Below are 25,964 nucleotides of genomic sequence, written 5' to 3' on the forward strand. Positions count from 1 at the left end.
TATTTTCTAAGTTGATGTAGAATTGTCTATTTGGTAGCTTGATGAAAAATATAAATCATCTTAGCATGGAGTGCATATAGTCAGAACATCCCATGGGAACCCTTGATGATTGTGATGGCACCATTTCTGACCAGTACATACAAACTCTAAGTGACTGAGTGACTGGTCATCTTCAGGGTTTAGTGAATGTAAGAAAAGTAACATTCCATCCATCCATTGATCATCTAATCAAAAGATGCAGTGGAATCTCCTAAATCATTTGGTCCTAAACAGCAGATTCATAATACGCAGCAACATCATGCAACAGTTTTCAGTATCAATCTGTCTAACTATCTATCTATTGCCAGACACCACTGCTCCATTTGGATGCATCAGTGTATCACTCATTCTAAATCTTCATTTATGTTTGCAGATGATACTGTGTTGTTGAGTGAAGACGAAGGGGAGCTGCAAGGCTTGGGAGATGAGTTTGGGAGAGTGTGTAAGAAACGGAATCTAAAGGCGAATGTAGGGAAGAGTAAAGCGATGGTCTTTGAGAGAGGTGAAGTCAGTGAATGTACAGCGAGGTTGGATGGTGAGGAATTGGAAAATGTGAGTACGTTTAAGTACTTGGGTAGTGTGATGAGTAAGGATGGAGGTTTGGAGGGTGAAGTGCTTGAAAGGGTACAGCAGGGAAGAAAGGCTGCTGGTTCCCTGAAAGCAGTGATAAGAAACAGGGAAGTGAGCATGGAAGTGAAAAAGTTACTACATGACAGTATTGTGATACCAACTCTAACGTATGGAATTGAAGCTTGGACGTTGTTGGAAGGACACAAGTCAAGAGTGAGAGCAGTGGAAATGAGTTATTTAAGAGGAGCCTATGGAGTCACATGGAGAGACAGGTTGACGAATGAGGATATAAAGGAGCGTTGTGGTGTGGATGTGGATGTGATAGGAAGTGTTATGAGGAACACACTGAGGTGGTTTGGCCATGTGGAGAGGATGGAGGGTGAGAGACTGACAAAGAGAGTGTATGTGAGTGAGGTGGAGGGGGGAAGAGGAAGGGGGAGGCCGAGGATGAGATGGAGGGATGGGGTGGAGAGGTATATGAGAGAGGGGTGTGTGAGTTGGGAGCAGGGCAGTGAAATGGCAGGGGACAGGGCGACGTGGAGGCGATTTGTTTGCGGCCACCCCAAACGGGATTGAGGCGTCTGGCAATAGATAGATAGATAGAAGTAAGTTTATAAAAATGCCCAGTAGCTGTGATAATCCAGGAATAATAACATCCTGTGAAAGACCCATTGCAGTAGAAAATATGGAAAGGCCACACCTGTTTGGTAAAGAATTAATCTAGACAACGAATCAACAACTCTTACGACAACAAGGAGGCAGCTGAGGGCAACAATGGCACTGTTTCCTTTGTCTCCACACTGGACTTTGAGAGGTTAGTTTCTGAGGGAGGTTGATGAGAGGGAAGTGACAGGCAGCAGCACACTCGCCTTGTGCTGAGAGGCCATAGTCCGCCTCAAGCCTTGGAACCTCTCCTCTCTCCCCCGTCCATTCAGACGGTGTCGTCAGTCAGAGCTAGGTAAGAATCTTATAGTTTTGTTCATTACCATCAATAACTCGCAGAAATTACACAAAATTCTTGAATGCATCCTCAAAATTGGTGCTTTTTCAATGCTTTGTGTAATACGCGCCGCCAGTACTCAAGTGCACATATCTGGCTGGGCATAAACCAGTCGTAGTCAAGTATGGCAATTACTAAACCAGTCATGTTCAAGCATAGTACTTAATATAATCCAATTCCAGCACTTCCCTCCCACACCAGGCATGAGGGACATGTGTGCTTGATGCCGCAGCACCCGGCTCATAATTTCCTCCATTGTTAGCGTGTGGTTACGAGAGAATTTTTTTGTTTTCCCTCGTGCTTCCTCTGGCTGCCCAATGTTATCATGGGTGATTGTAGCTCTCCTAAATCTACAACTTCCTCGAGGAAGGGGAAGAAGAAGCCAATGTTAATGTACACGCAAAAGCAAGATGTAATAAGAAGGACTGATGGCAGTGAGAAGAAAGCCATAGTTGCCTACCATTATGAGCTCAACGACATAATTCTTCACCAAATGGCCGCGGTGATCCCACCTGTATTATAACAAACAAACAATCCCAAGTTAAGCAACTTTGTTACCTATTCAAAACAGATAGTTAACTGTTGAATTGTAACTGCAAGAAGTGAGTGGAGAAAACAAAATATACCTATTTTGAGGTATTTAAAGAAGCAGACAGGTTGTCCACAGTGGTGTTTACCGACAATCTTTCCCACTGTCAACATTGTTTACCAACCACCGCCCCACTTGGATGCGTCAGCGTATCACTCATTCTAAATCCTCATTTATAGCTTTCAGAAGTAAGTTTATAAAAATGCCCAGTAGCTGTGATAATCCAGGAATAATAACATCCAGTGAAAGACCTATTTCAATAGAAAATATGGAAAGGCCACACCCGTTTGGTAAAGAATTAATCTAGACAATGAATCAACGACTCTTACGACAACACGGAGGCAGCTGAGGGCAGCGATGGCAATGTTTCCTTTGTCTCCACACTGGACTTTGAAGGGTTGGTTCCTGAGGGATGTTGATGAGGGGGAAGTGACACAGGCAGCAGCACATTCGCCTCATGCTGAGAGGCCATAGTCCCCCTTAAGCCTCAGAGTCCCTCCCCTCACCCCTGTCCACTCAAACAGTGTTGTCAATCAGAGCTAGGTAAGAATCTTACAGTATTGTTCATTCCCATCAAATATGCTTTTGCGTATTTCTTTATTGGGTTGTTAATGTTTGCTGATGACTAGTTTGATGTACAGTAGGTTTAGGGGTAAGGGGGACAACTTTTCTGAGATGACAGACTCATAAGCAATTTTCCTTATAAGATTAGTTATTTCTAACTCATGGGATTCTCAAATAGTGGCCTGTCCCTAGTCTCATAAAGCCGTGATTTAGGAGATTCCATTGTATATCATTCTTTGTTCTACACATCGAAGAAGAGTTGTGGTAAGAGGCAGAAGCATGTGGATTAAGGTACAGTTTTAAAATATTTTGAGATGGCCATGTGTATTATCCTGGATTGCAAATGAAATTCATGAAAGCCTGGTATTGTAGTCACTTGCATGGTGGATGAAGCAACTTGTAGTCAGTATTGACCCAAAGTAATCTTTGATCACTCAGACCTTCCTGGTGGCATGCCAGAATCCAGGAAGATGGTACATTTCACCACTGCATAGATTGCTTTGGCACCTGAAAGAACTCTGGTAGCTTGCACTGTACTATACAACTTGTATTATACTACTGTACTAACAAAGTAAACTAATTCTTTTAACCATTCTATTTATGCTGTACAGCACTCAATGACTAACTCTTCTTCCAAAAGCAGGGATCTTATTGTATATAGAGGGTCCTCATTCGACAATGGTTTTGTATTACACCCTTTTGCCATGTTATTAAGGTTTGCAAAATTGGTGTTATAAGAAGCTTTTTTTTTCCCCCCCACAAAAACACCAAAGTTAACCCCTGCTTCTCCATATAAACCATAAAGAAAATTTCTTGCCTTCCACTATAGAAATATGATCCATAAGGACATATTGGTTTGGTTTTGATACACATAGTAAATTGTTAGGAAGTCTGAATGATTTTGGTGGTTTGTAAGTGCTCTCACCCAGTCTTTTAAGTAGGAAAGTGAATGATGATGTGACAGTTATATGATAATATTTGGTGATGATTTGAGTGTTTCCAGGAAGAGCATTTGTTCTGCAATGGGAAGACATTACAGGAAACCTTTTATATATCAAACTACTTGAAAGTTCATTAATTACAATGTTCATTAGTATCTTTACCTATGAACCTGGGTTCATTATTTAGTATACATATCCTGAGTTTGTTAGATATATTACCGTACCTGAATGTTCATGATTTTGTTTTTATTTTCACTGGGTTTGGTATGGTCCTGTACAAGATTTATCTACATATATTCTATAAATGTGTAAAAATTGTAAATCAGTGTTAAAATTACAATGCAGTAAGTTAATAAGATTTAATAAGGAAATGGCAGAGTAGCAGCAGAAGTGTTAGCATGGTAATGATAGGGGCAGTAGAGAAACAGAACAACTGAAATGAAAATAATGAGCTGAGAAACAGATTGGGAGGATAGATATGGATCATATTGTTTTGTTTCATTTATTCAGGCTGCAGTATGCTCGAATGCATCGGCCTTGGTCACCTAATTGTGGCACTCGATGGTGAGGTCACACTCTATGACCTTGTCCCACCTTTTTCGGTCTGCCTGTCACAACCGTACTATCAACATTCATACCTCTCACCCTCTGCACCCAGTTGTCTTCATCTGTCATCTCTACCTACCCAGACCATCTCAATCTACCCCATCTCATCATAACACTTATACATTAAAGTCCCATCGTACCTATCTGCCTCAAGGATGGGACTGTAAATGAAAGCTGAAATATTGGCATGAGTGAGTTTTTGTGTTTGAGTCTGTGTAAGCCACTGGTGAAACTAACAAGATGTGAACATAGGGAAGCAGATAAATGAGCATAGTACCTGCACCGGTTTTAAATGTCTACCACAACTCCGGTTCCATCCCTATTCTCAAGGCACATGCATCATTAGAGGAGTATGCTAGCCTCATGCTAATCCCATTCATTGATGACAGGAGTGGGCTTTGACCCAGGCCATACAGTGGAGGTGTTTTGGCACATTAGAGAGCTGTTTTTCAAGGAGGACAGAGTTGCACAGAGGAATCCCAAAGGATCCTTAATTTCTGGAGGTGTTGGCTTATAGTAATGTGTACAGTGACCCCTCTGCTTATGCAGGTAAAGTGTTAACCTGGCCAATGGCCCAAGTGGAGTCTGCATAAGCCTGCTCCTTTAATCCATGAAAATGAAACTAATGTGATAACTAAGTCTGGCCAGACCCCAACTTGCTTGCTTAAAACCCTCTATGACCCTAACTAGACTACAAATATACTTCTTAAGGGTATAACATACCGTATAGAGGTAAACATAAAGTGACATTAAAGAGGATTAAAGAAAAAATAATGGGAAAAATCTCACCAAGATAAGCTCCAGCTGACTAAAAACCTTAAAACACTCAAACCATCTTGTGCTGGCCTGGAACTCCTCCATGGCCTCCTTACCTTCCCTATCCTTAAGGTCCTTCCACAGATTGAGAGCCTTACTGCAAATGAAGGAGCAGTAAAGAGGCTGCATTACCTGGTTCAGATCATTAACCCACAGAGCCAGGAGAAACTCCAGTTCCTCCATGATGGCTTCCTTGCTTTGGTTAGACATTTTGGGGTTAGGGAAGTCACTTCTGTAATGCTGTAATTATAACATCTGATTTCTTTATAACTGAAACTATGGACTGGGGCAGCTTTAAGGCGTCAGCAATCTTGCTTTTTCCCTGCCCCTCCTCATGGCACTTAATAATGATTTCACGTCAAGGGAAAGGCTACACCTTAGCCTTGCCCCATTAGCATCAGTATCATCACTTTTCACTGGGGGTAGCACCAGACATGATATCCAAGATCAGAGTTTCACTTATTTCACAAATTTCTCTCTTCACTTACTATCACACACAGCACTGTTCATAGCATATTTCCACTGTTACTTGGTGTTAGTAATAGCATTGCGAGGGTCTTACGCAAACAAGAAGGTTAGGTAACTTGGCGAGTGCAAGGGAAACAATTACACGGGTGAGACGTGAACAATCGGGCAAGTGAGATAAGGGGTTGATGTGAAGGTCGCCGCCTGCATAGACCCAAGATGGAAGTTCGGTGCATGTAAACATTGGGTGGCCATCTTGGCTCGAGAAAGCTGACTGTTGGCTTGCACACGTTACCACATCCGCACAAGATTCTCGGAGATGGCCGTCAAAAATATTCTATCTATCTATCTGTTGCCAGACGCATATTGTTATAGTAAAATCACAACCAATTTTTTAACGTTATTCAAAAAATGGGTTAAACTATTGCATTATCGTTGAAGCAATTTGTCATGTAGGGAACAATTATATAGTGAGGCCAGACTGTAGTGGGTCTCATCTCTCCAGAATTCCACCTCATTAAATCTGGTTCTGAATCCATGTTAATCTCTTTTACTTTTGACAGCTGAGGAAACCCATAATGATTCCTTCTTTTTTCATGAATTGTTGTCTCCACTTAAATCCTCAAAAAATACAAGCAAAGAACTTGATGGTGTTCAATATACTGTGTTAAAACATCTCTCCCCACAAGCTATGTCCTTTCTCTTGGTCTTCTGTAATAAATTTTGAACAGAAGGTTTCTTTCCACTTGTTTGGCATATAGTGGTCATCCTTCCATTTCTTAAATCTGGTAAACCTGGTCACCATCCTCAAGATTACTGTCCCATAGCCCTGACCAATTGTTTAAGTAAACTTCTTGAATGGATAGTCAATAATAGACTCATGTGACACCTTGAATCCAGTCGTCCTATTTCCCTCTTAAAGTCTGGATATCGCTAAGCACCTTAGATCCTCTCCATAGGCTCGAAAATCTTGTCTGCTGTACCTTTTCACTCCTCCAGCCAGTCATTGCTGTCTTTTTTTTTCAATTTAGAGAAGGCCTGCAATACTGCATGGCAGTATTATATTCCTCATTGTCTTCTTTCCCTTGATCTGCATGGTAACATACATGTTTCTTCAAAAATTTCTTTCTTTCTGAAGCTTTCATGTTTGCCTAGGAGCCCACCTTTCCTGTGCCATTCCCCAACATGAAGATGTTCCCCAGGGCTGTATCCATTGTACCACCCTTTATCTTAGAGCTATAAATGGCTTTGTCTCTTCTCTACCCCCTTCTGTTTTGGCCTCTCAGTATGTTAATAATTTTGCTATTTACATTGCAGATTCAGACATGCCTTGTCTCCAATCCCTTCTCCAGTGTACCATTGATGCTGCCACAATATGGGCTACTACTCATGGTTTTAGTTTTTATACCTCTAACTCCTGTGCAGTAATTTTTACCCTTTCACAAGCCATACCAAAGCCTTCTCTTTCCCTGTATAACATCCCTTTTCCCTACTGCTCCTCTACCACTTGTCATGGCCTCATCTTTTATTTCCAATTAAATGGGAATGCGTGTGTTTAGCCCGCTCAAGTTTTCTACCTATAATCATCACCGCTTGCTGCAAATGCCATCTCATCTTTTATGGGGTGCCGATTATGTCACACTTCTTTGTCTTCTCTCTGTCCTTATTCTTTCTAAATCATTTATGGTTGCCAAGTCTTTTCTTCTGCTTCCACTCACACTTTCCATTCAACATACAGGTCTTCATTTAGCTATTGGTGCTTTTTAGTCAGTTCCTACTGCAAGTCTTTGTATTGAATCAGGTATTCCCTCCCTCTCTTTTTGTTGTTCTCCTCTTGGTATTAGGTCCTGTGCACTTCTCTTTCAGTTTCATTGCATTGTAATAGGTAGATTCCATTCAATATTCTGGTCTTCATGTAGCTTTGGTGCATTTTGGTCGACTGCTACTGCTAGTCATTGCTTTGAATCAGGTATTCTCTCGCTCATTTTTTGTCGTTCTCCTCTCGGTATTAGGTCCTGCGCACATCTCTTTCTGCTTCCTACTACTGTAATAGGCTACTTCGCCCTCCCAGCCTTCTCCAATGCTCTTTTCACTCTGTCTCCCATTTTCCCTTTTGGTCCCCACCCTTCTTCAGTCTGTTGATTTCACATTTCCTCCTATTCTTCTGCTTCACCCAGTGTCCTTCCCTCCTTTGCTTCTGCCTCCTACTATGGTCTGCCCTTTTTTTTCTCCCATGTTTTAAGTCTCTTCTTCTCCCAGATACTCTTCACTTCCTTTTTGTTGAACATGTGATCTGTAACTCGTCTGCCTTGCATGTCTTTTTTGATGGCTCCAAATTTCGCTATGGTGCCGAGTTTGCTGTTGTGTTTCCTGACTCCTCCTTCCAAACTATGCATCTTTCCATTGCAAGTATTCTCACTGCAGAGCTGTATGCTGTTCTTTTTGCCCTGAAGTCTTTTCCTAATTTCTCTTCCTCTATCTTTGTTATCTTCTTTGATTCTTATATTGCACTCACTTCCATACACACTTTGTTTTCCTCTCATCTTCTAACCACCCAAATTCAAGAGTGGCTTTTGCATTTCTGTTTGGAATAACTCAGTTTCCTTCTGCTGGATCCCTAGACATATCAGGATTACTGGTAATGAACAAGGCCCACTGGTATGTTCTGCTAATCTCTCCTCTAGGTCCCTTCTCTCCCCCATTCCTGCTCTTGATTGCTTTCCTCTTGTGACCTGTCTCTTCTGTGAACATTAGCAATCCTCATGGAACCTGCATGTTAACAACAGACTTCATAGTATTAAACCCTCCTTTCTTCCCTGTCACACATCAACCCACCTCATTTGTCGATGGGAGACTCCTTGCTCATCTTTGCTTCGGTCATACCCACCTCCCTCATGGTCATTCAGTGAGCTATGGCCCTCAGCCCCTCTGTTCACACTGTAACTGTCCCATGACTATCGGTCACCTTTTTCTTTATTGCGTGTCTACACTCCAACATCCATCTCTCAGCTTTCCCCTTCATTTTCTTTTCTCACTGAGTTGGCCTCCACTGCTTACTGATTTCCTAGGTGACTCTCCCACAGTTTTTTATTTCCATATGGGCACTTTTCTAACTGCTCTTCACATCGTACATTTGATTTAATTATTTCCCCCACTCCCTTGTACTTTAGTGCCCTGTAGCCATATTATGACTTGGTGCTAGTTCATTATTCCTTCTTTCCTTCCTTCACTGCAGCTCCTCAATGGAGGGGATGAGACAAACCTGCAAATCTGAGTTGTGATCTTGGCAAAAGGGGGGGATTCATGTGATCTGAAGCCATACAGTTTTGAGTTTGGAAACTGCTCTACTCCTACTTCCATTTGTCCAGTGCTTGAATTCTTTGTGGAAGTAGAGGTGGAGGACTTAAGTCATTTACCCATATTCTCGTTGGTTAAGGAAGCTCCCTGGCACCTTTTCCTTAACTATTTATTTTCCATACGACCTGTCACTATCCTTCATTTTGCTTCTTATATCTTTTTAATATTGACATAGATTGCATGAATAACAAGCAAGACTGTAATAATGGAGCAGGATCAGAAATAAACTGGTAATGAAGATGTGTTATTAAGCTTCCAAACTGCACAAGAATGCTGTCCTTTGAGATTCAGGAGTGGCCTTGGAAATGTTTGAGGTGGAAGTAGTTTTTTTCCCTTCAGTTTAAGGCTCCTGGCTTGTTTGGTAGCACAAGACCAGGTGCAAGAAGGGTGTCACTCTGACTGGATGATTCTTGCCTGTGGACTCTTTCAAAGTGTGAGACATCCATAAAATGAATGGTTTAGGAAGGATGACTGAAGAAGGTATGTCAGTACAAATCATTTTATATAGCTTTGTTTGAGAAATCAGAGTTAGCTTGGTCTCAAGATCCACTGGTTGGGGAAGGTGAACCACAATTGTCTTGAGTATTATGTGTCTGCCCTTAAGTGTAGTGTTGTCAAAGGTGCCCATTCCACAGTGAAGGAAATGAAGGGATTCTAGAATGTACTGCCTTATGTATGTGTATAGTTTGTTGAGAAGTCATGGGCATGATAATAGTTGATTGTGAAAAGACCCTGGCTACATTTTGAAGAGCTCTGTCATTCAGCATTTCTTTGTTCCTAATCTTATTGACTGGTTCTGGGAGGGCAGAGGCAAGAGGAAGGAGGATAAGCTGTGGGGAATCTAGCAGGGACATCATCATTGGTCTATTTAAAAAGTTGACAACATCTTGGGGCAAGTGATTGGAACTAGACTCCCTGAGTTTAATCCAGCTATTGTTGAGTGGCATCAGGTCTGTCAAGGCATCAACTTAGTTTAAATGAAGGTGCTTTCGTTATGACACAGTTTCATCATCACACACTAGGCTGGGTATCATGTATGCATAATAACCAAGGGATCACTGTAATGATGAGGACTCCTGCTTTATGCCATATCTCATTATGTCATCAGTAACGTTCTCCCTACGTGTCAAGTGGGGTTGGTGGAAGATTAGTGCCCCTCCCTGTAAAACAATTAACTCTGAGCCCTTGGCCACCCCGTTTGGGATACATGGCGTCTGGCAATGAATGAATGAATGAATGAAAAGGTTATGAGATCCATAACACCCCAGTTGGATCTGAGTCATATTAGATACAAGTGGTAGAAGTAGCAGAGGCAGCAGGTAATAATAGAAAATAGTTTGGATTCAGGGATGCATCATCATCTGTCACTAATTTAATGGCTTTCTACTGCAGAGTGGTGGATGTTATTGCTACAAAAAGTGAAAGCTGAATAGACTATCTACCTGGATCTAATGAGGTACCACACAGATGATTGTTATGGAAACTGAAAGCTACTGAGGGGGGTGAATGGGAAGTTGTTGAAATGGATGGAAAACTTGTTGGTCGGAAGACAGATTCAAACAGTTATTAAGGACAGCTACCAGTATTCTCAGTCAAGGATTGTGTGGAGTGCCTCAGGGTTCAGTGTTGACATGTATCATTTTTCATATATGTAAATATTATACTGTACTTATGTACCTAGGAGGAAAATATAGAAGCTGAAAAACCAAGTAGTAAGGGATGCCTTCTATAGAGAGATGAGGAGATTGGTGGCTGAACAGGGAGCTGTAGACATAGGCGTTAATGAACAGTACAGAGCCCTCAAGAACAATCTCTTGAGAGTTACTAATGTAACATGCGGTAGGACAAGAGGACCACCAAGACATAAAGTAACTTGGTGGTGGGATGACTGTGTAGAATCTGCAGTTAAGGAGAAAAAAAGGCTTTTCCGGGAATGGAAGAAGGGTGGTAGCAAGGAGGAATACTTGGCTGCCAAGCGTAGAGCTAGAAGAGAGGTATACAGGATGAAGTCTGAGTCACAGAGACTTTTACTTGATAACCTAAATCTTGGGCAAAGGAAAAATATGGTATTTAAGGTGGCAGATCAGGTGAAGAGGGATAATCGGAATATTACAGGTGAGCAGTGTGCGAAGAATGATGAAGGAAGGATAGTGGTGAACAGTGAGGATATTAAAGATGCATGGAGAGAGCATTATAGCCAGTTGTTGAATGAGGAGTTTGACTGGAACAGGGAAGGTTTGGAGCCAGCAGATCCAGTGTTTGGCCCTTGGCCTTGAATTGATACTGTTACTGTGAATGAGGCAATAGACAGGATGAAGGTGGGGAGGGCTGCAGGTGTGTCTGGGTTGACTGCCGAAATGTTGAAGGCCACAGGAGATATAAGGGTGAGGTTAGTCACTGACCTGATAAATATGATTATTTATGAGTGTGTTGTCCCAGATGATTGGCTGAAGAGTGTAATTGTAAATGTGTATAAAGGGAAGGGTGATGCCCCGGAAAGAGGAAATTATAGAGGTATATAGCTTTTAGATCAGATAATGAAGGTAATGGAGAGGGTTTTAGAAGGTATGATTAGAGAAAGAGTGAATGTTGATGAGATGCAGTTTGGGTTTATGCCAGGTAGGGGGACAACTGATGCCATATTCATTGTTCGACAGCTTCAGAAAAAATATATTGGTAGGAGAAGGGATCTGTAATTTGTTTTTGTTGATTTGGAAAAGGCCTTTGACAGAGTCCCTAGAGAGGTGGTGAAGTGGGCAATGAGAAAGCTTGGGTTGGAGGAGTGGCTGGTTAGGGTGGTTATGGCTATGTATGTGGGTGCTCGCACCCAGATAAGAGTGAATGGAGATTTGAGTGATTAGTTTTCCGTGAATGTTGGTGTGCATCAGGGGTCAGTTTTGAGTCCCATGTTGTTTATCATGGTACTTGAAGCTCTCTCACGTGACTTTAGAAACGGACTTCCGTGGGAGATGTTGTATGCTGATGTTTTGGTGTTGATTGCAGAGAACGAAAGGGAGGCGGAGGAAAGGTTTAGGAAGTGGAGAGATGGTATGGGGCACAAGGGCTTAAAGGTAAATGCAGATAAAACAAAAATGATGATATCTAGGGTTGGTGGCGGTACTGTCAAAGACGGGGGAGAATGGCCATGTGCAGTTTGCCACAAAGGTGTGGGAAGCAATTCCATCTTGTGCGGTGTTTGTGATAAATGGATGCACAAGAGATGTTGTGGTATCAGAAGTAGACTGCGAGATTTTGTTGATTTTATGTGTACGGCGTGTTGGGGAGAGCAGGTGGAGATTGTCAGGCATGAAAGGATTGAAGGATTGCTGGTGAATCTCTTGAGTGTGTGGAAGAGTTTTGTCATTTGGGAGACATGTTGTGTGCTGGAGGTGGGACTGGAGCTAGCTCTGTAGCTAGGATGAGACGTGGTTGGAAGAAGTCCAGAGAGCTGTTGCCTCTCCTGACATTGAGATGACTCTCCCTACTTGCTAAGAGGTCTTTGTATGCAGCATGTGTTAGGAGTGTAATGCTGTATGGTAGTGAGACCTGGGCAGTAAATGAGGAGGATATTCGCCGGCTCAGACGTACAGAAATGACAATGATTAGGTGGATGTGTAGTGTGTCCCTGAGTGCATGGTTTGGGGGGGCTGGGTTTACGATGGAAGAGTTGAGAGGTAGGATGGGACTGGAGTGTATTGATGTTGTGATGAGGAGAGGTAGATTGAGATGGTTTGGACATGTGGAGAGGATGGGGGATAATAATTGGGTAAGGAAGGTGAGAAGTGTTAATATTGGGGATGGGGTTATGAGGAGTAGACCAAGAAAGACATGGGACGAGGTCATTAAGTGTGACCTCAGGGTTAAGGGACTGAACAGGGAGGCTGCAATGGATTGTGCAGCGTGGAGAGCCGTCATTAGGTGACCAAGGCCAGTGCATGCAAGCATGCTGGAGTCTTTAAAAACAAAACAAAAAACGAAACCAGAAGGGTTAATTAGTGTTATAAAAATATTTGCAGATGATTCGGAAGTTATTGAATTTAACCTAGATGGTGATATTTGTAAATAGTTACAAGATTATTTAAACAGCATATATAACTGGAATCAAGATTGGAAAATAAATATCCATTAAAAAAAAAAGCCATATCACAGAATTAGGAATACGTGGCAAAAGACCAGTGTCACGGGGTTTTTATAATATCACTGGGTTTTTTTAAAATAAATGCTTAAATATTATTTGATAATAATATTCAATAATTTTGAAGAGCAGAGACAATGATTGTCTTGCTACATCAAGCAGCGATTACTTTACGCTGGCTTGTGCACGATTCTCTGAGAACGAGAATTTATAAACTTTCTCAACAGTACACAGCAGAGACTAATTACTCACAAATGCTGAATTAGTACTGTTAGCCTCTGGAGAAAGTTACTTCACCCCTGACAATAAATAACTAATACTAATAATAATATCAGGTTCTTGCTGATGCTTTAACTCCTATCTGGCACAACAGATTTTAAGTTAATACAACAAGACTGGTCTAAGTACCAGTTATGAAGGCAAACGTTTATGCAAGCTAGGAGCTATATGGAAAATAAGCTTAATTTGGAGAAATGAAACAAGATTTTACTTTACATTAAGCTCAAGAAAAAGAACTGTTAAATTTATTGATTACAAAAAAATAAATTTAACGTTACATTTCAAATCAAATCAATGAGACGCACTCACTCACTCACACAAAAGCTAAATTCTTACGCCTAAAAAAAAAACACCTTAATTAAACTCTTAAGACTAGGAAAACAAAAGGAAATACCGGTCGATGAATGCTGTGTATCACCCGGGGGGGTGGGAGTACTGGCCAACTGTACTAGTGGAGCTTGGGTGCTAGCTGACCTCTCACACTTCTTGAGCACAGGACCTTTCTCCGTCACAACAAACACGCGACTGAATTCAAAATACATTGTATGGGCAGGACGCACAAGCCACTGGAAGAAGGCGTGGCTAACGGTTGAGGCAAGCAGGGGCGAACAATAAACAAATAGTATCGCTCAGTAGCGCACTTAGTGACGTGCATTTAATCGGTCACTTTTGAAAACAGTGACGAATGTTTTGAAAAGTATACCCCGAAATGGATAGAGAAACGGTTAACTGAGCGATACACAGTGAGCTTTCCACTAATAGTTCGTGGCTTCTCACAAAAGGGAAATGTCGCGAATTTGATTCGTGACATTACGCCCCTACAAAATTAAATTTTTTCCTTACGGGAAAAAATTTGTGGATATATATATATATGTACACATCCTAACTCAGTCACACAAGATTCACACTGTGGTGTGTGTGCTATCCTGCTACAGGAGAAAGCCGTAGTCGCCAGTGAGCGAAAAAACCTCGTATTTACGTTAATAGAAGCAAGCTTGAGGGAAAAACTCCGTGACGACGGTGAAAATCCTGTACTCAGGTCAAACTGAGCGAAAATTCGCTACATTTACACTGACAACTAATTGTTGTGTAGCGTGGTGTATGTAATACATGGTGTAGGTGTGACAGTTGTAGTGTAACTGTACCTATGTGTAAAATGACACAGTAAATAATATGGCGACGACGAAGACAGAGGAGAAGAGGCGGCAGCGTGCGGCAGACAATCAGCTGGCCCGCACAGCAAAACTGCTACACCCATTGCTGAACCTGCAAAACCAATTAAGGTGGAGCATCAAAAGTGTCAATGAGACAAAATTCTTATTACGTTACAATTACTCTCTCTGCCTAGCAATCAGTACATGCTACGAAAAGTACACTCGAGGTCGCCATTAATTTTAGCACACGATTAGTGTCGGCAAGTTGAGAATCCTTGTGCAAACTCGGGTCTTCCATAGCCTCGAACCGCACACGGGTCCTCAACCTGTGCCTTAACCTACAGTTCTTATATTAATATCGGGAAGCTGAGAATCCTTGTGCAAACTCGGGTCTTCCATAGCCTCAAGTCGCCTCTGTGGAGTTCTCACTTCCCCCTTAACCTACAGTACTTATATTAGTATCGGGGAGCTGAGAATCCTTGTGCAAACTTGGGTCTTCCATAGCCTCAAGTCGCCTCTGCGGAATTCTCACTTCCCCCTTAACCTACAGTACTTATATTAGTATCGGGGAGCTGAGAATCCTTGTGCAAACTTGGGTCTTCCATAGCCTCAAGTTGCCTCTGTGGAGTTCTCTCTCGAACTTCCCCCTTAACCTACAGTACTTATATTAGTATCGGGGAGCTGAGAATCCTTGTGCAAACTTGGGTCTTCCATAGCCTCAAGTCGCCTCTGCGGAGTTCTCTCTCGAACTTCCCCCTTAACCTACAGTACTTATATTAGTATCGGGGAGCTGAGAATCCTTGTGCAAACTTGGGTCTTCCATAGCCTCAAGTCGCCTCTGCGGAGTTCTCTCTCGAACTTCTCCCTTAACCTACAGTACTTATATTAGTATCGGAGAGCTGAGAATCCTTGTGCAAACTCGGGTCTTCCATAGCCTCGAGTCGCCTCTCAACTTCCCCCTTAACTTACGGTACATAATATATATGTACAGGCCCTGGACATAATGTGTCCTGTGGGGCCAATGGGCGAGACGTCAGGTCTGCACCCACTTCACCACTACCCTGTCTCTCAACTGACTCAGAGATTACAGGTGTGGTTATGAATGGCACAGGAAGGACATGTCCCTGATTAGTGGTGTTACTTTGACACACACTGCAGGAACGGACAAAACTATCTATGTCTCGTCCCATCCCTGGCCAAAAAAAGTCAGCTCGGATACGGCCCTGGGTCTTCCTTTTGCCCATGTGACCTCCTGAGGCTGAACAATGACCCCATTGTAACACTGCTAGGCGGTACTTGGCGGGAACGACAAACTGCAGTCGAACCTCGCCCTCGGGTGTTCGTGACTCACGGTAGAGCCGTCCTTGTTTACGAAGGAACTTGGCTCGACCTCCCCGTGAATACTTAATCACTCGACCCTTTTGTTAGTTCCGCATGGCAGCAAGTGTCGGGTCAGAATGTTGTTCTTGTACAACAAGTTGACTACACATCAGATCTTGCGGCGATTCAATGATCACTGGGGTGACACAGTCTGGAGCCTCAGCAATGGCTTGTGTTACCGCAGCAGCTGAAGTCTGAGTAGCGTCATCGGAGCAACTATCCTTGACTCCATTAATATTTCCAATGATGAGGTCAAATAAAGGCTCTGGCATGACAACTGCAAGTGTTGTACCAGTATAAAATGGAGATGCCACCTGGATACATGCCTCAGGGAACAATCTCACTGATCCATCAATAAGGTTTGCATGGATCTGTCGACCTGTATACTGCTCAGGCCGAACTAAACTCTGCTTAACAGAGCAACCTGAGGAACCATTGTCTCTCAGGACCTTCACAGGAATGCCTCCCACAAACCCTGGCTGAACAAGGAAGGTACTGTCACCTGTGGGAGGGCCTGTGGAGGAAGCATCTAGCCACTCATGAGGCTGCTGAATTGATGCGGCAAACATTGTGCCTTGAGGGTTATAAGGAGATGGAACATTGGCCATCTGTGGAGGGGGGTTCACTGTCACTGTGGGACTAGTGAACTGTGGGGAAGTACCCACACTGGTAGGGACGTGACCACCAGGCTGCTGCTGAGGAATGAAGGCTGCATTCGCTTCCTGCCTCTTTTGAGCTGGTGGTGAAAAAGTTTGTCCCGATGGTCGGTTGCGTGGCTGATACTGCTGCTGGTTAGGGTACTTGTTGTACCTCTTCCACTCAAGTTTCTGAGTGTTTTGCCCCTGGTCCTTCCACTGCGGTTTTGGACCTTGGCCATTACTCTGAGAACGGCCTTGGTGCTGGGATTCAGTCTGAGACGGCTTCCCAGACTTATCAGGTTTTCTGTTCCAGGTGTTTTGCTTACGAGTTTGATACCCGTATGCAGTAAAGAATGCGTCAGCCTTTTCTGCCATTTGGCTGGCATCTTTCACCTGGCAGATCTTAAGCTGTGCTATGAGCTCAGCAGGCCATGACCTCTCTAGCTGTGTACGCAGCATAAGGTCAATTATCCCCTCACTCGTGGAAGGAGTTTCATCTTTCTCCATCCACTCATTTAAGTAAGCTGTGAGACGATCAAGGAACTGAACAGCTGTCTCCTTGTCTTGGAGACGAGCTCACATGAATTGAACTTTGGCGTCGTCTGCTGTGAGCCCATACGCCTTAATGAGTGCAGCTTTCATCATCTCATATGTGAGATTGTCTCCACGAATTCTGTGGAGAATATCGAGGGCAGGGCCCTCAAATAGGCTAAGAAACTGAAGCCGCTTAGCTGCCTCATCCAGTTGATACATGTCTGCCATGTCCTCAAAACGAGCTATGTACGGCTCGATTCGCTCGCTTTCCTTGTATGAAGGAAGCTTGATGCGTGGGGTCGCCAGGACATGTGCAGGAAGAACGCTCGTGGAGCTTGGACCAACTGCACCAGACGTGTCTGAAGCCAAGGAATCTCGCTTGAGCTTCATCATTTCATATTTGTGTTTTTCACGTGCTTCTCGCTCGGCACGTTCGTGCTCTCGTTCTCTGTCTCGTTGTTCACGCTCGTATTCGCGCTGTTCACGCTCGTATTCGCGCTGAATCTTACTCTCTTCACGGGCATCATTCTCGCGCTGCTGCTCCTGATTATGCCGTGAGAGTATATACTCTTTAATTTCGGTTGGGTCCGAAAGACCCATTTCTTTGGCTTCCTGTAAAAATACAGTGGTAGCCATGGCGCTAATTTATTAAGTAAACCAAAACTGAGTACTGACTGCTTCGCAAACAAATGCTAATAACACAAATAAAGAATACAGACACAAGCTAGTGGTGACCAGTCTTATCTAGTTAACTGGCAAAGAATAAATAAAAAATGTAAATGACTGGGAAGACTCAATAATTAACACAATGGGTACGGCGGCTACCCAGGAGCGAATAAAATAGTCTGGCGTTACCAAAAATAAACTAGAGTTAAGTAGTCTATTGATTAATAAAGGAAAAATTCACTTGCTAAATCAACGGTAACCACCAGTAAACTTGTGCCTATAAACTTTAATGATAAATTCCTAAATATGAACGAGTGAGCACTATCTCGTGAATAGCTTTATAGCTAGGAGTTAATATCCTGGAATGAGGTCGCCAATTGTCATGGGGTTTTTATAATATCACGGCGTTTTTAAAAATAAATGCTTAAATATTATTTGATAATAATATTCAATAATTTTGAAGAGCAGAGACAATGATTGTCTTGCTACATCAAGCAGCGATTACTTTACGCTGGCTTGAGCACGATTCTCTGAGAACGAGAGTTTATAAACTTTCTCAACAGTACACAGCAGAGACTAATTACTCACAAATGCTGAATTAGTACTGTTAGCCTCTGGAGAAAGTTACTTCACCCCTGACAATAAATAACTAATACTAATAATAATATCAGGTTCTTGCTGATGCTTTAACTCTTATCTGGCACAACGGATTTTAAGTTAATACAACAAGACTGGTCTAAGTACCAGTTATGAAGGCAAACGTTTATGCAAGCTAGGAGCTATATGGAAAATAAGCTTAATTTGGAGAAATGAAACAAGATTTTACTTTACATTAAGCTCAAGAAAAAGAACTGTTAAATTTATTGATTACAAAAAAATAAATTTAACGTTACATTTCAAATCAAATCAATGAGACGCACTCACTCACTCACACAAAAGCTAAATTCTTACGCCTAAAAAAAAAACACCTTAATTAAACTCTTAAGACTAGGAAAACAAAAGGAAATACCGGTCGATGAATGCTGTGTATCACCGGGGGGGGTGGGAGTACTGGCCAACTGTACTAGTGGAGCTTGGGTGCTAGCTGACCTCTCACACTTCTTGAGCACAGGACCTTTCTCCGTCTCAACAAACACGCGACTGAATTCAAAATACATTGTATGGGCAGGACGCACAAGCCACCAGAAGAAGGCGTGGCTAACGGTTGAGGCAAGCAGGGGCGAACAATAAACAAACAATAGTATCGCTCAGTAGCGCACTTAGTGACGTGCATTTAATCGGTCACTTTTGAAAACAGTGACGAATGTTTTGAAAAATATACCCCGAAATGGATAGAGAAACGGTTAACTGAGCGATACACAGTGAGCTTTCCACTAATAGTTCGTGGCTTCTCACAAAAGGGAAATGTCGCGAATTTGATTCGTGACAACCAGGCTGTGAGTATAACATGGGAAGGGAGAAGATTAGCACAGTAAAAGAGAAAAATGTAGATGTGACCATACAGGGTGACCTCTCATTAAAAAGGCATAGAAGCAGCATTATTGGAAGGGCATGTAGATTGTTGGCCAACATAAGAATGACTTTAATTTTATGTATGTTGAGATGAGAGAGGAGATGGTAAGCCCAGGAATGAGCAGCCACATCAATATGCAAGAGGCTAATAGGGATCACAAGTCAAATGATAAGTGTATCTCCCAAGTAGACCAGCATGCATGATGGATGTAGGACAAAGGACAGAGGGGTCATAGGTCCAAGTGAATGAAACAGTTGAAGGAGAGAGCCTGCAGTGCTGCCTAGTCACTTGTCTCATTCCCACAAATGCCAGCTGGAGAAGGGTTTCACTGGAGGTGCATGGTCCAAGGAAGGGCAGCAAAAAAGATGAGTAGGGAGTCGATTGCATGGACCAGTCGCACATGGCAGTATGGCTGTCTAAAAAAGGAGGAGCCTTAATGATGATTACTAGTTGGTATATGACATCACTGGTGGGAGGACATGAGTTGCTTCACAAGGACATTCACCTGGAGGATAGCAGAGTTCTATTGTTAGAATAGAATGGAGGCCGGGTAAGTTCCAACATTTGCAAAGGGATAGGTCCTCAAAATATGCCGTAGAGGTGAAAGAGCCAGATGAGGAATGGAAACTGTCTGTGAATATTCAAAAGAAGCCACCATGGAGGGAGGCATCCATGTCAAGGTAAAACTGGCAGGCCAGTGCTGCATCAGAAGACTTTTGGAACAGGATGGGGAGATCAGGGGAAACTACAGGGGACAGGTCAAACCACGAGGGGATTGGGTAGTCAAGGGTCGTAGAGAAGGTGAGGGGGAGGCAGGATGGACTGTGTCATAACCCTGCAGGCTGCAAATAAGAAAGGACTCAGTTACATGAGGTCAGTGCAGGGGAGAACAGACATACAAGTTAAGTACAGCAGTATGGGATGCATAGGGGTGACAGGGGGGTAAACTGAGAAAGCAGTGCAAAAGTATATAGTCAAGCTCTATATGCAGCATGATAAGGGTTAATACCACTGACTCTGCACAAAGAAATGCACCAGGGGAAGACTTTTTAGGCTTAAAGGATGATAAGGAGGATTATATTCTAGATAGATTCAAGCTTGTACAGCTGAGAGGAGGAGTCAGAGCCATACACAGGGGAACCATATGAGAGCTGACTAAGGATGAATGCTGAGTAAAAGTGGAGAAGCATCTCCCTGTTAGCTCCCAACACATACCATCAGTATGTCATATGAGTAACATATAATTTTATGCCCTGGTCGGTGGGTCAGGTTTTCCATTTGTGTCTGGTAGAATATAAAAGTAATATAAAAACACAGAATGACTTTGGAGTTCTTGATTATAAATATGGCAAGGAAATTTCCAACTTGCTTAGTTCATATATTATATATCATAGATTATCATCATCTAAAGTTTCTAAGCCCATTTCCCATAAATAAATGAGGTGGGGAGGGTCAAGAACAAATTTTGTTGGCGATAAGTCTTGGGTCCTTTCTCATCTGCATAAAATTTCTCAAGAGTAGGAAAGCATTGAAGTACAGTCTTCCCTCCTATAACGTGGCTAATATAGACTGATAACACGCCTTGCTGTATGTTTCTGCATTATGTGCTCCATATGTTTCCATTATAAAGGGCTAACTTAGACTGGACATTTTCCAAAGTCACCATTTTCTCCCCAAATCCCACCTGGACCCTCCAAAAACACCCTACAGACATTCATTCTGGTACTCTGACACAAAAAGTTATTAAAAATATAGTAACCCCCCAAATTAGCAAAGGTTACGTTCCAAACCCCCACACTAATTCATGAAATTCACCCATTCTTGATGCCTTCCTGAAAATGACATTTACTGGTAATTGAGTAGCCTATGAACCACAGATACTGTAATGCATTACCCATAATTAAACGTTTCTTGTTAAACCAGTTTCCCAATTGTTTTCAGCTGTTCTGCTGTGACAACCCTTGTTTGATTCATCAGTGTAATGGCAGAATGGACTGTCCCAAGTATTGAACTACCTAGCCTAGTTTAACTGTACCTAATAATTTAACCAAACCTAACCTAACCTACTGTTGGGAAACGAAATCCACCTTTGAGTATGTAGAGTAAGTTTCTTCCATTGCGCCGGAAACAAACAATTGTAGGTATGGTTTAATGGCTTAACCCCTCAGTGGCCATAGGTTCAGAAATTTTTGTGCACCCATGGCTGGCCCAGGAACGATTTTTTAAGAGTTCTAAAATCAATTTATATTTCTTACAGATCTGAAGAGAATCATGTGGCGCACGTAGCAGTGTGTTTTTTGGCTTTGTAAACCCATCCTGTGATTCGTGGAAGAATTCATAAAATTACGGAGCATGTGCCACATGAAAGAAAACATCTGAGATTAAGTGACTGCCTGACTGCTTGGGATGGTAGCGTAAGGTTGTATAAACATACCAGTGACCATCGCTCCCTTCCCATAACTGTTCACAGTTTTTTATAGCTGGTGCTAAATTGACATCACTGATGCTGATACTGTAAAGGGTAGTTCATTGCCAGGGGTTATGAAAGGGTTAATGGAATACATTATTGTGTACATCAATATTCTCTCTTTCACTTATACACACAAAAATGAACAAAAGAGTGAGTGCTAAATGTATGTATAACTTTCAGCAGAAAGACCTTACCATTTCAGTTCATATTCCTCCAGTTTATTCTCTATTTTTCCAACTGGCAAAGTGTTTGTGGCCACCCAGTATGGGATTAAGGTGTCTGGCAATAGATAGATAGATTTTTCCGACTATTTTTTCTAGGAAGAACTCGCTATTTAGTTAAGTCATTAATTATGAGTTTGGCAGCTATGGGGTTCTGTAGTACTTAAGAAAGGTTCCTAGACATTAATTTAAAAAGTTTGGGTCACTAACCTGGCTGGCTTAGCTGGCCACACTCGCAGTCCCTGGTGCCCCCAGACCCCATTCTCTGTAGTCACTGTTGAGATGTGGTTGGCTGGTCCACCAAAAAACAATGGAGGATGTCCCCAGCAGCCAGTGGGGATACATATGGATTTGACATCATGCGACTAATCACAGTGCTCCTCTCGCCTGACATCATCACAGCGACATTTGACTTTCAGAGGGCCGTCTGAGCTCCAACACCCGACAACTCACTGCGGTATATTTGTTTATGATCGCGGTATATATTTTTTTGGTGTCAGTATAGGTGACTACTTAAGCACAAATCTGTGTTATGCGGTACCGCATTATACGAGAGTTGACTTTACAAAAACTGTCAATAAACTACACAGTGAGTGGGGACGTACATCCATTCACTCATTATTTAAGCCTTTGAAATTCATAGCTCATTGGCAGTTTAAGTAAGTCAGTGTTTTGGGTGCTGGATAAATTAATTTAAAACAAAATAATGGACACCTTTAAAAACTGCACACACCTCAACTGTATCCACCACCCCGCACATCTCAAATGGTGCCCTTTGTTTTTTAATATACTCCTTAAACACACCCAGAAACACATCACACACATCCCAAACACACACCAGACAATCCACCAATACTCACCACGCAACAGCACAGCCCTACAAATGTGATGCTTATAAAACTCTGTAGCTGCAGTTGCCAAATTTCATCCTTTAAAAGAAAGTTAGTGACTTAGTGAGTGAATGAATAAAGACCACAGATAAGGATATATGCTGAATTTAGCTACCCCAGTGGGTTCACCAAAAATATAGTGAACATTGGTAATACAGTACTGTATAGAGACTGTATCTTCAAATGCCTTATTATTTTATTTAATCTGCAGGTAAATAAGTGTGTTATGTCAAGAATTTACAGTACCGTATTATGAGATTAGGTAGTACAATACCATGTGGTACAGGGTATCTGTGAAGGGCCTTTACTGTACAGTACTCTGAAATCTTCAGACCAAACTCCTGTAGATGTTTATCTTTGGAGGTTTGTTAAGGTGAGTCGCTGTGGTCATTTATTGCTGCTGACATTACAGATACAGATGGTGGCAGCTTTTGCAAAAGAATGACCAGCCTGTTTTGGGATGTTTGTGGTTGGAGGCTGACTATCGCTTTGGCATTCAGTTCGTTCAAGGATCTGCTCATGTTGACATTTTTTACCTCCAAGTAGTTAATATTGTATGTCTTTAAGATTCCTCTGATAATTCCTAGTTCTTAGCTGTACGGTATCTGTATTATGATCATGAAACAAATTAGTAGAGTAATAGAGATCTTTTCTGAACACTTTGCACATACCTGCCATACCTCTAACCAAGAACATGGTACAGTAGTACAACACCTCTATTTCATTTTTTGGTGAGATCCCTGCTTTTCACCATAACCCTGTAGAATAACACTATCTAGCTGTCTTTTGCTGTAACTAATGAACTAACACACCTAACCCCTGTCCCAGCTGCTGAGTTCGGCCCTGAAGACAGACATAGTTGAAGCGGCAGAGGAGGCTAAATTAGCTCGACTGTCAGAGAGTGATGCCACCTCGCGCCGCTCCTCATATGTCCGCCGCCCTGTCAGACGCACACTGTCTGGTCGTTCACAAGTTTCCATGGTTGGTTCTGGGTGATTTAAGAGAGGATTAACGTAAGGTTATATTGTGAAGTTGTAGGGTCAGATATGACTAATGTAATTATCATCGCTTTAAGTAGGATCCAAAGTATGATTTTTAGATTTTTTTTTTTTTTCTCCCCCCCCCATTGAAATGCTGCTCATGGAATGCTAGTTTATTGATATATTTTTTTCTTTTTTTATCGAATAAAAAAGCAGTGATAAAACTTGAACTTTCCTGGGTGGATGTTCATTCCATAACCCATATAGCTCAGTTACATCTTAACAAAACTAAATAAAAATACTGTAGTTGACTTTAGCATGAATAAAATAAAATAGACATACTGTACCAGGGCTACTGAGGTTAGTGAACTTAGTTTTAACTTAGCAGTGATAAAAGTTAAAGTTTCCTGGGCATATGTTCATTCCATAACCCCTATAGCTCAGTTACATCTTAACAAAACTAAATAAAAATACTGTAGTTGACTTTAGCATGAATAAAATAAAGTAGACATACTGTACCAGGGCAAATGGGCTTAATGAAATTAATTTTAACTCCATACAATTCAGGGGCATCTTACCAAATGGGAAAATAATAATTCAGTCTTAGCCAGAATATAATATAGATAGGTGTACCCAGCCTGAAGGGTTAAAGCTAATTGCAGTATTCCATGTATAGTAGGAGTGTGAATATTTGCTTTTGAGTTGATGTTCCATATACTGTATAATTTTTTTCTGAATTGCTGCCGCAGTGTTACATCAGAATGTTTTTATATAACCATCATCATTCCTTATGACCACTCTGTTCTAGTATTGACCCCCAAGGCTGTTTCTGGCTTGCAATAAGGGTAATGTAATTTGGGAACTAACCTTTCATATAAATTACTTGTACCCTTTGTACTATGATGACATTATATTTTGTTTTTGCAACCTCCAGACAATCTTATTCAGGACTGGAGAGATGTATCAAACAGGAGGGTTTGAATGTAGCTTTCATTAATCCTTTCAGTATGAGTGGTCTTTTCCATAGTTTAAGAAAATCATCTTTAGGTAGCATTAGCAAGAATCAGCTGTATGTCATTGTAGTAAAGAGGTTAACTGTGCATTGGGTGACATACCAGTAGTGTCTTAGAGGATGCGTGAAAATTAGTTTTTAAATATTGCATGTACAGTACAGTATTGTATGCGCAGTCATTTAGCAACATGGACATTAGGGACTGGACAAGGACCATGCTACTCAATCTTGCATCACTCAAGCAATATGTTTGCATGTATAACAGTACAATGTGTTCTGGCAACATTCCGAAACTCTCACTTTTACTCCTTCTTACCACACTACCCCGTATAAATTACCCCCTACTTATACCCGCCATTAGGTAAAACACTGAGAGATACAATTACTGTAATTAAGAAGTAATTAAGAACATGAATGGTGTTAAAAGCAGTATTAACAGAAGAAGAAGTTGGGCTGGGTACCCTTGTGTTGTTGATGCATAGTTTCCCAGCATTCTCCCCCACCCCCTCACAATACTGTTGTTGTCATATAGTTTTGCCTTCTCTCATTTCATGCAGCCTTTGATAGGGACAACTAGCCATATGCCCAGTTGATCTGAAATGTGTTGGGACGCGCAAAATCGAATGAAGAATGTGTAACTTCCGAGAACACAGGGATAAAAGAGTAATTTTTTTCTGATTAGCAAACGCTGTCATTCCATTTCGTCCCCTAAAACTGCAAAACCCATATAATTTGCCTAAGCATGCAGATTGTTCTTTCTCTGACACTCCACATAACGCCCAAAGAGCTTCTCAGTCAGCTTCAGGACAACATTATGAACTTTCACTTCTGCGAGGTTTGCATCATCAGAGTTCCCACGCACGATCTGCTTTAACTTCTCCCGGTCCTTCTAAATCATTCTGATGGTGCCTTCATTCATGCCATGCTTTTTTGCCATTTCTACCTGACACTTTCCCTGCTCCAACTCCTGTACAGTCATACTTCTGGTCATAATTTCTGCCTGCCTCTTTCACTGCTCTAACTCCTTTACTATCATACTTCTAGGCATAATTTCTACCTGCATCAACCCCCTCTTTTAACTCTTTTGCAACCTCATACTTCTGGGCATAATTTCTACCTGCCTCTTTTCCTGCTGTGACTCCTTT

At 41.9% G+C, this 25,964-nt stretch overlaps 1 protein-coding gene across 1 annotated transcript in view; it reads left to right on the forward strand.

The window, feature by feature from the left end:
- Nucleotides 1-25,964, forward strand: part of Piezo (piezo type mechanosensitive ion channel component) — a 1,050,432-nt gene that overhangs the window by 638,777 nt on the left and 385,691 nt on the right. Inside the window, exon 30 of the mRNA XM_080275143.1 lies at nt 23,656-23,819. Coding sequence (XP_080131269.1) covers nt 23,656-23,819 — 164 coding nt within the window. The remainder of the gene's footprint in view (nt 1-23,655; nt 23,820-25,964) is intronic.

This window comes from Coenobita brevimanus, chromosome 60, assembly GCF_032717465.1.
Source record: "Coenobita brevimanus isolate Jiangsu-jjx chromosome 60, ASM3271746v2, whole genome shotgun sequence".
In the NCBI taxonomy this organism is placed as follows: domain Eukaryota; kingdom Metazoa; phylum Arthropoda; class Malacostraca; order Decapoda; family Coenobitidae; genus Coenobita; species Coenobita brevimanus.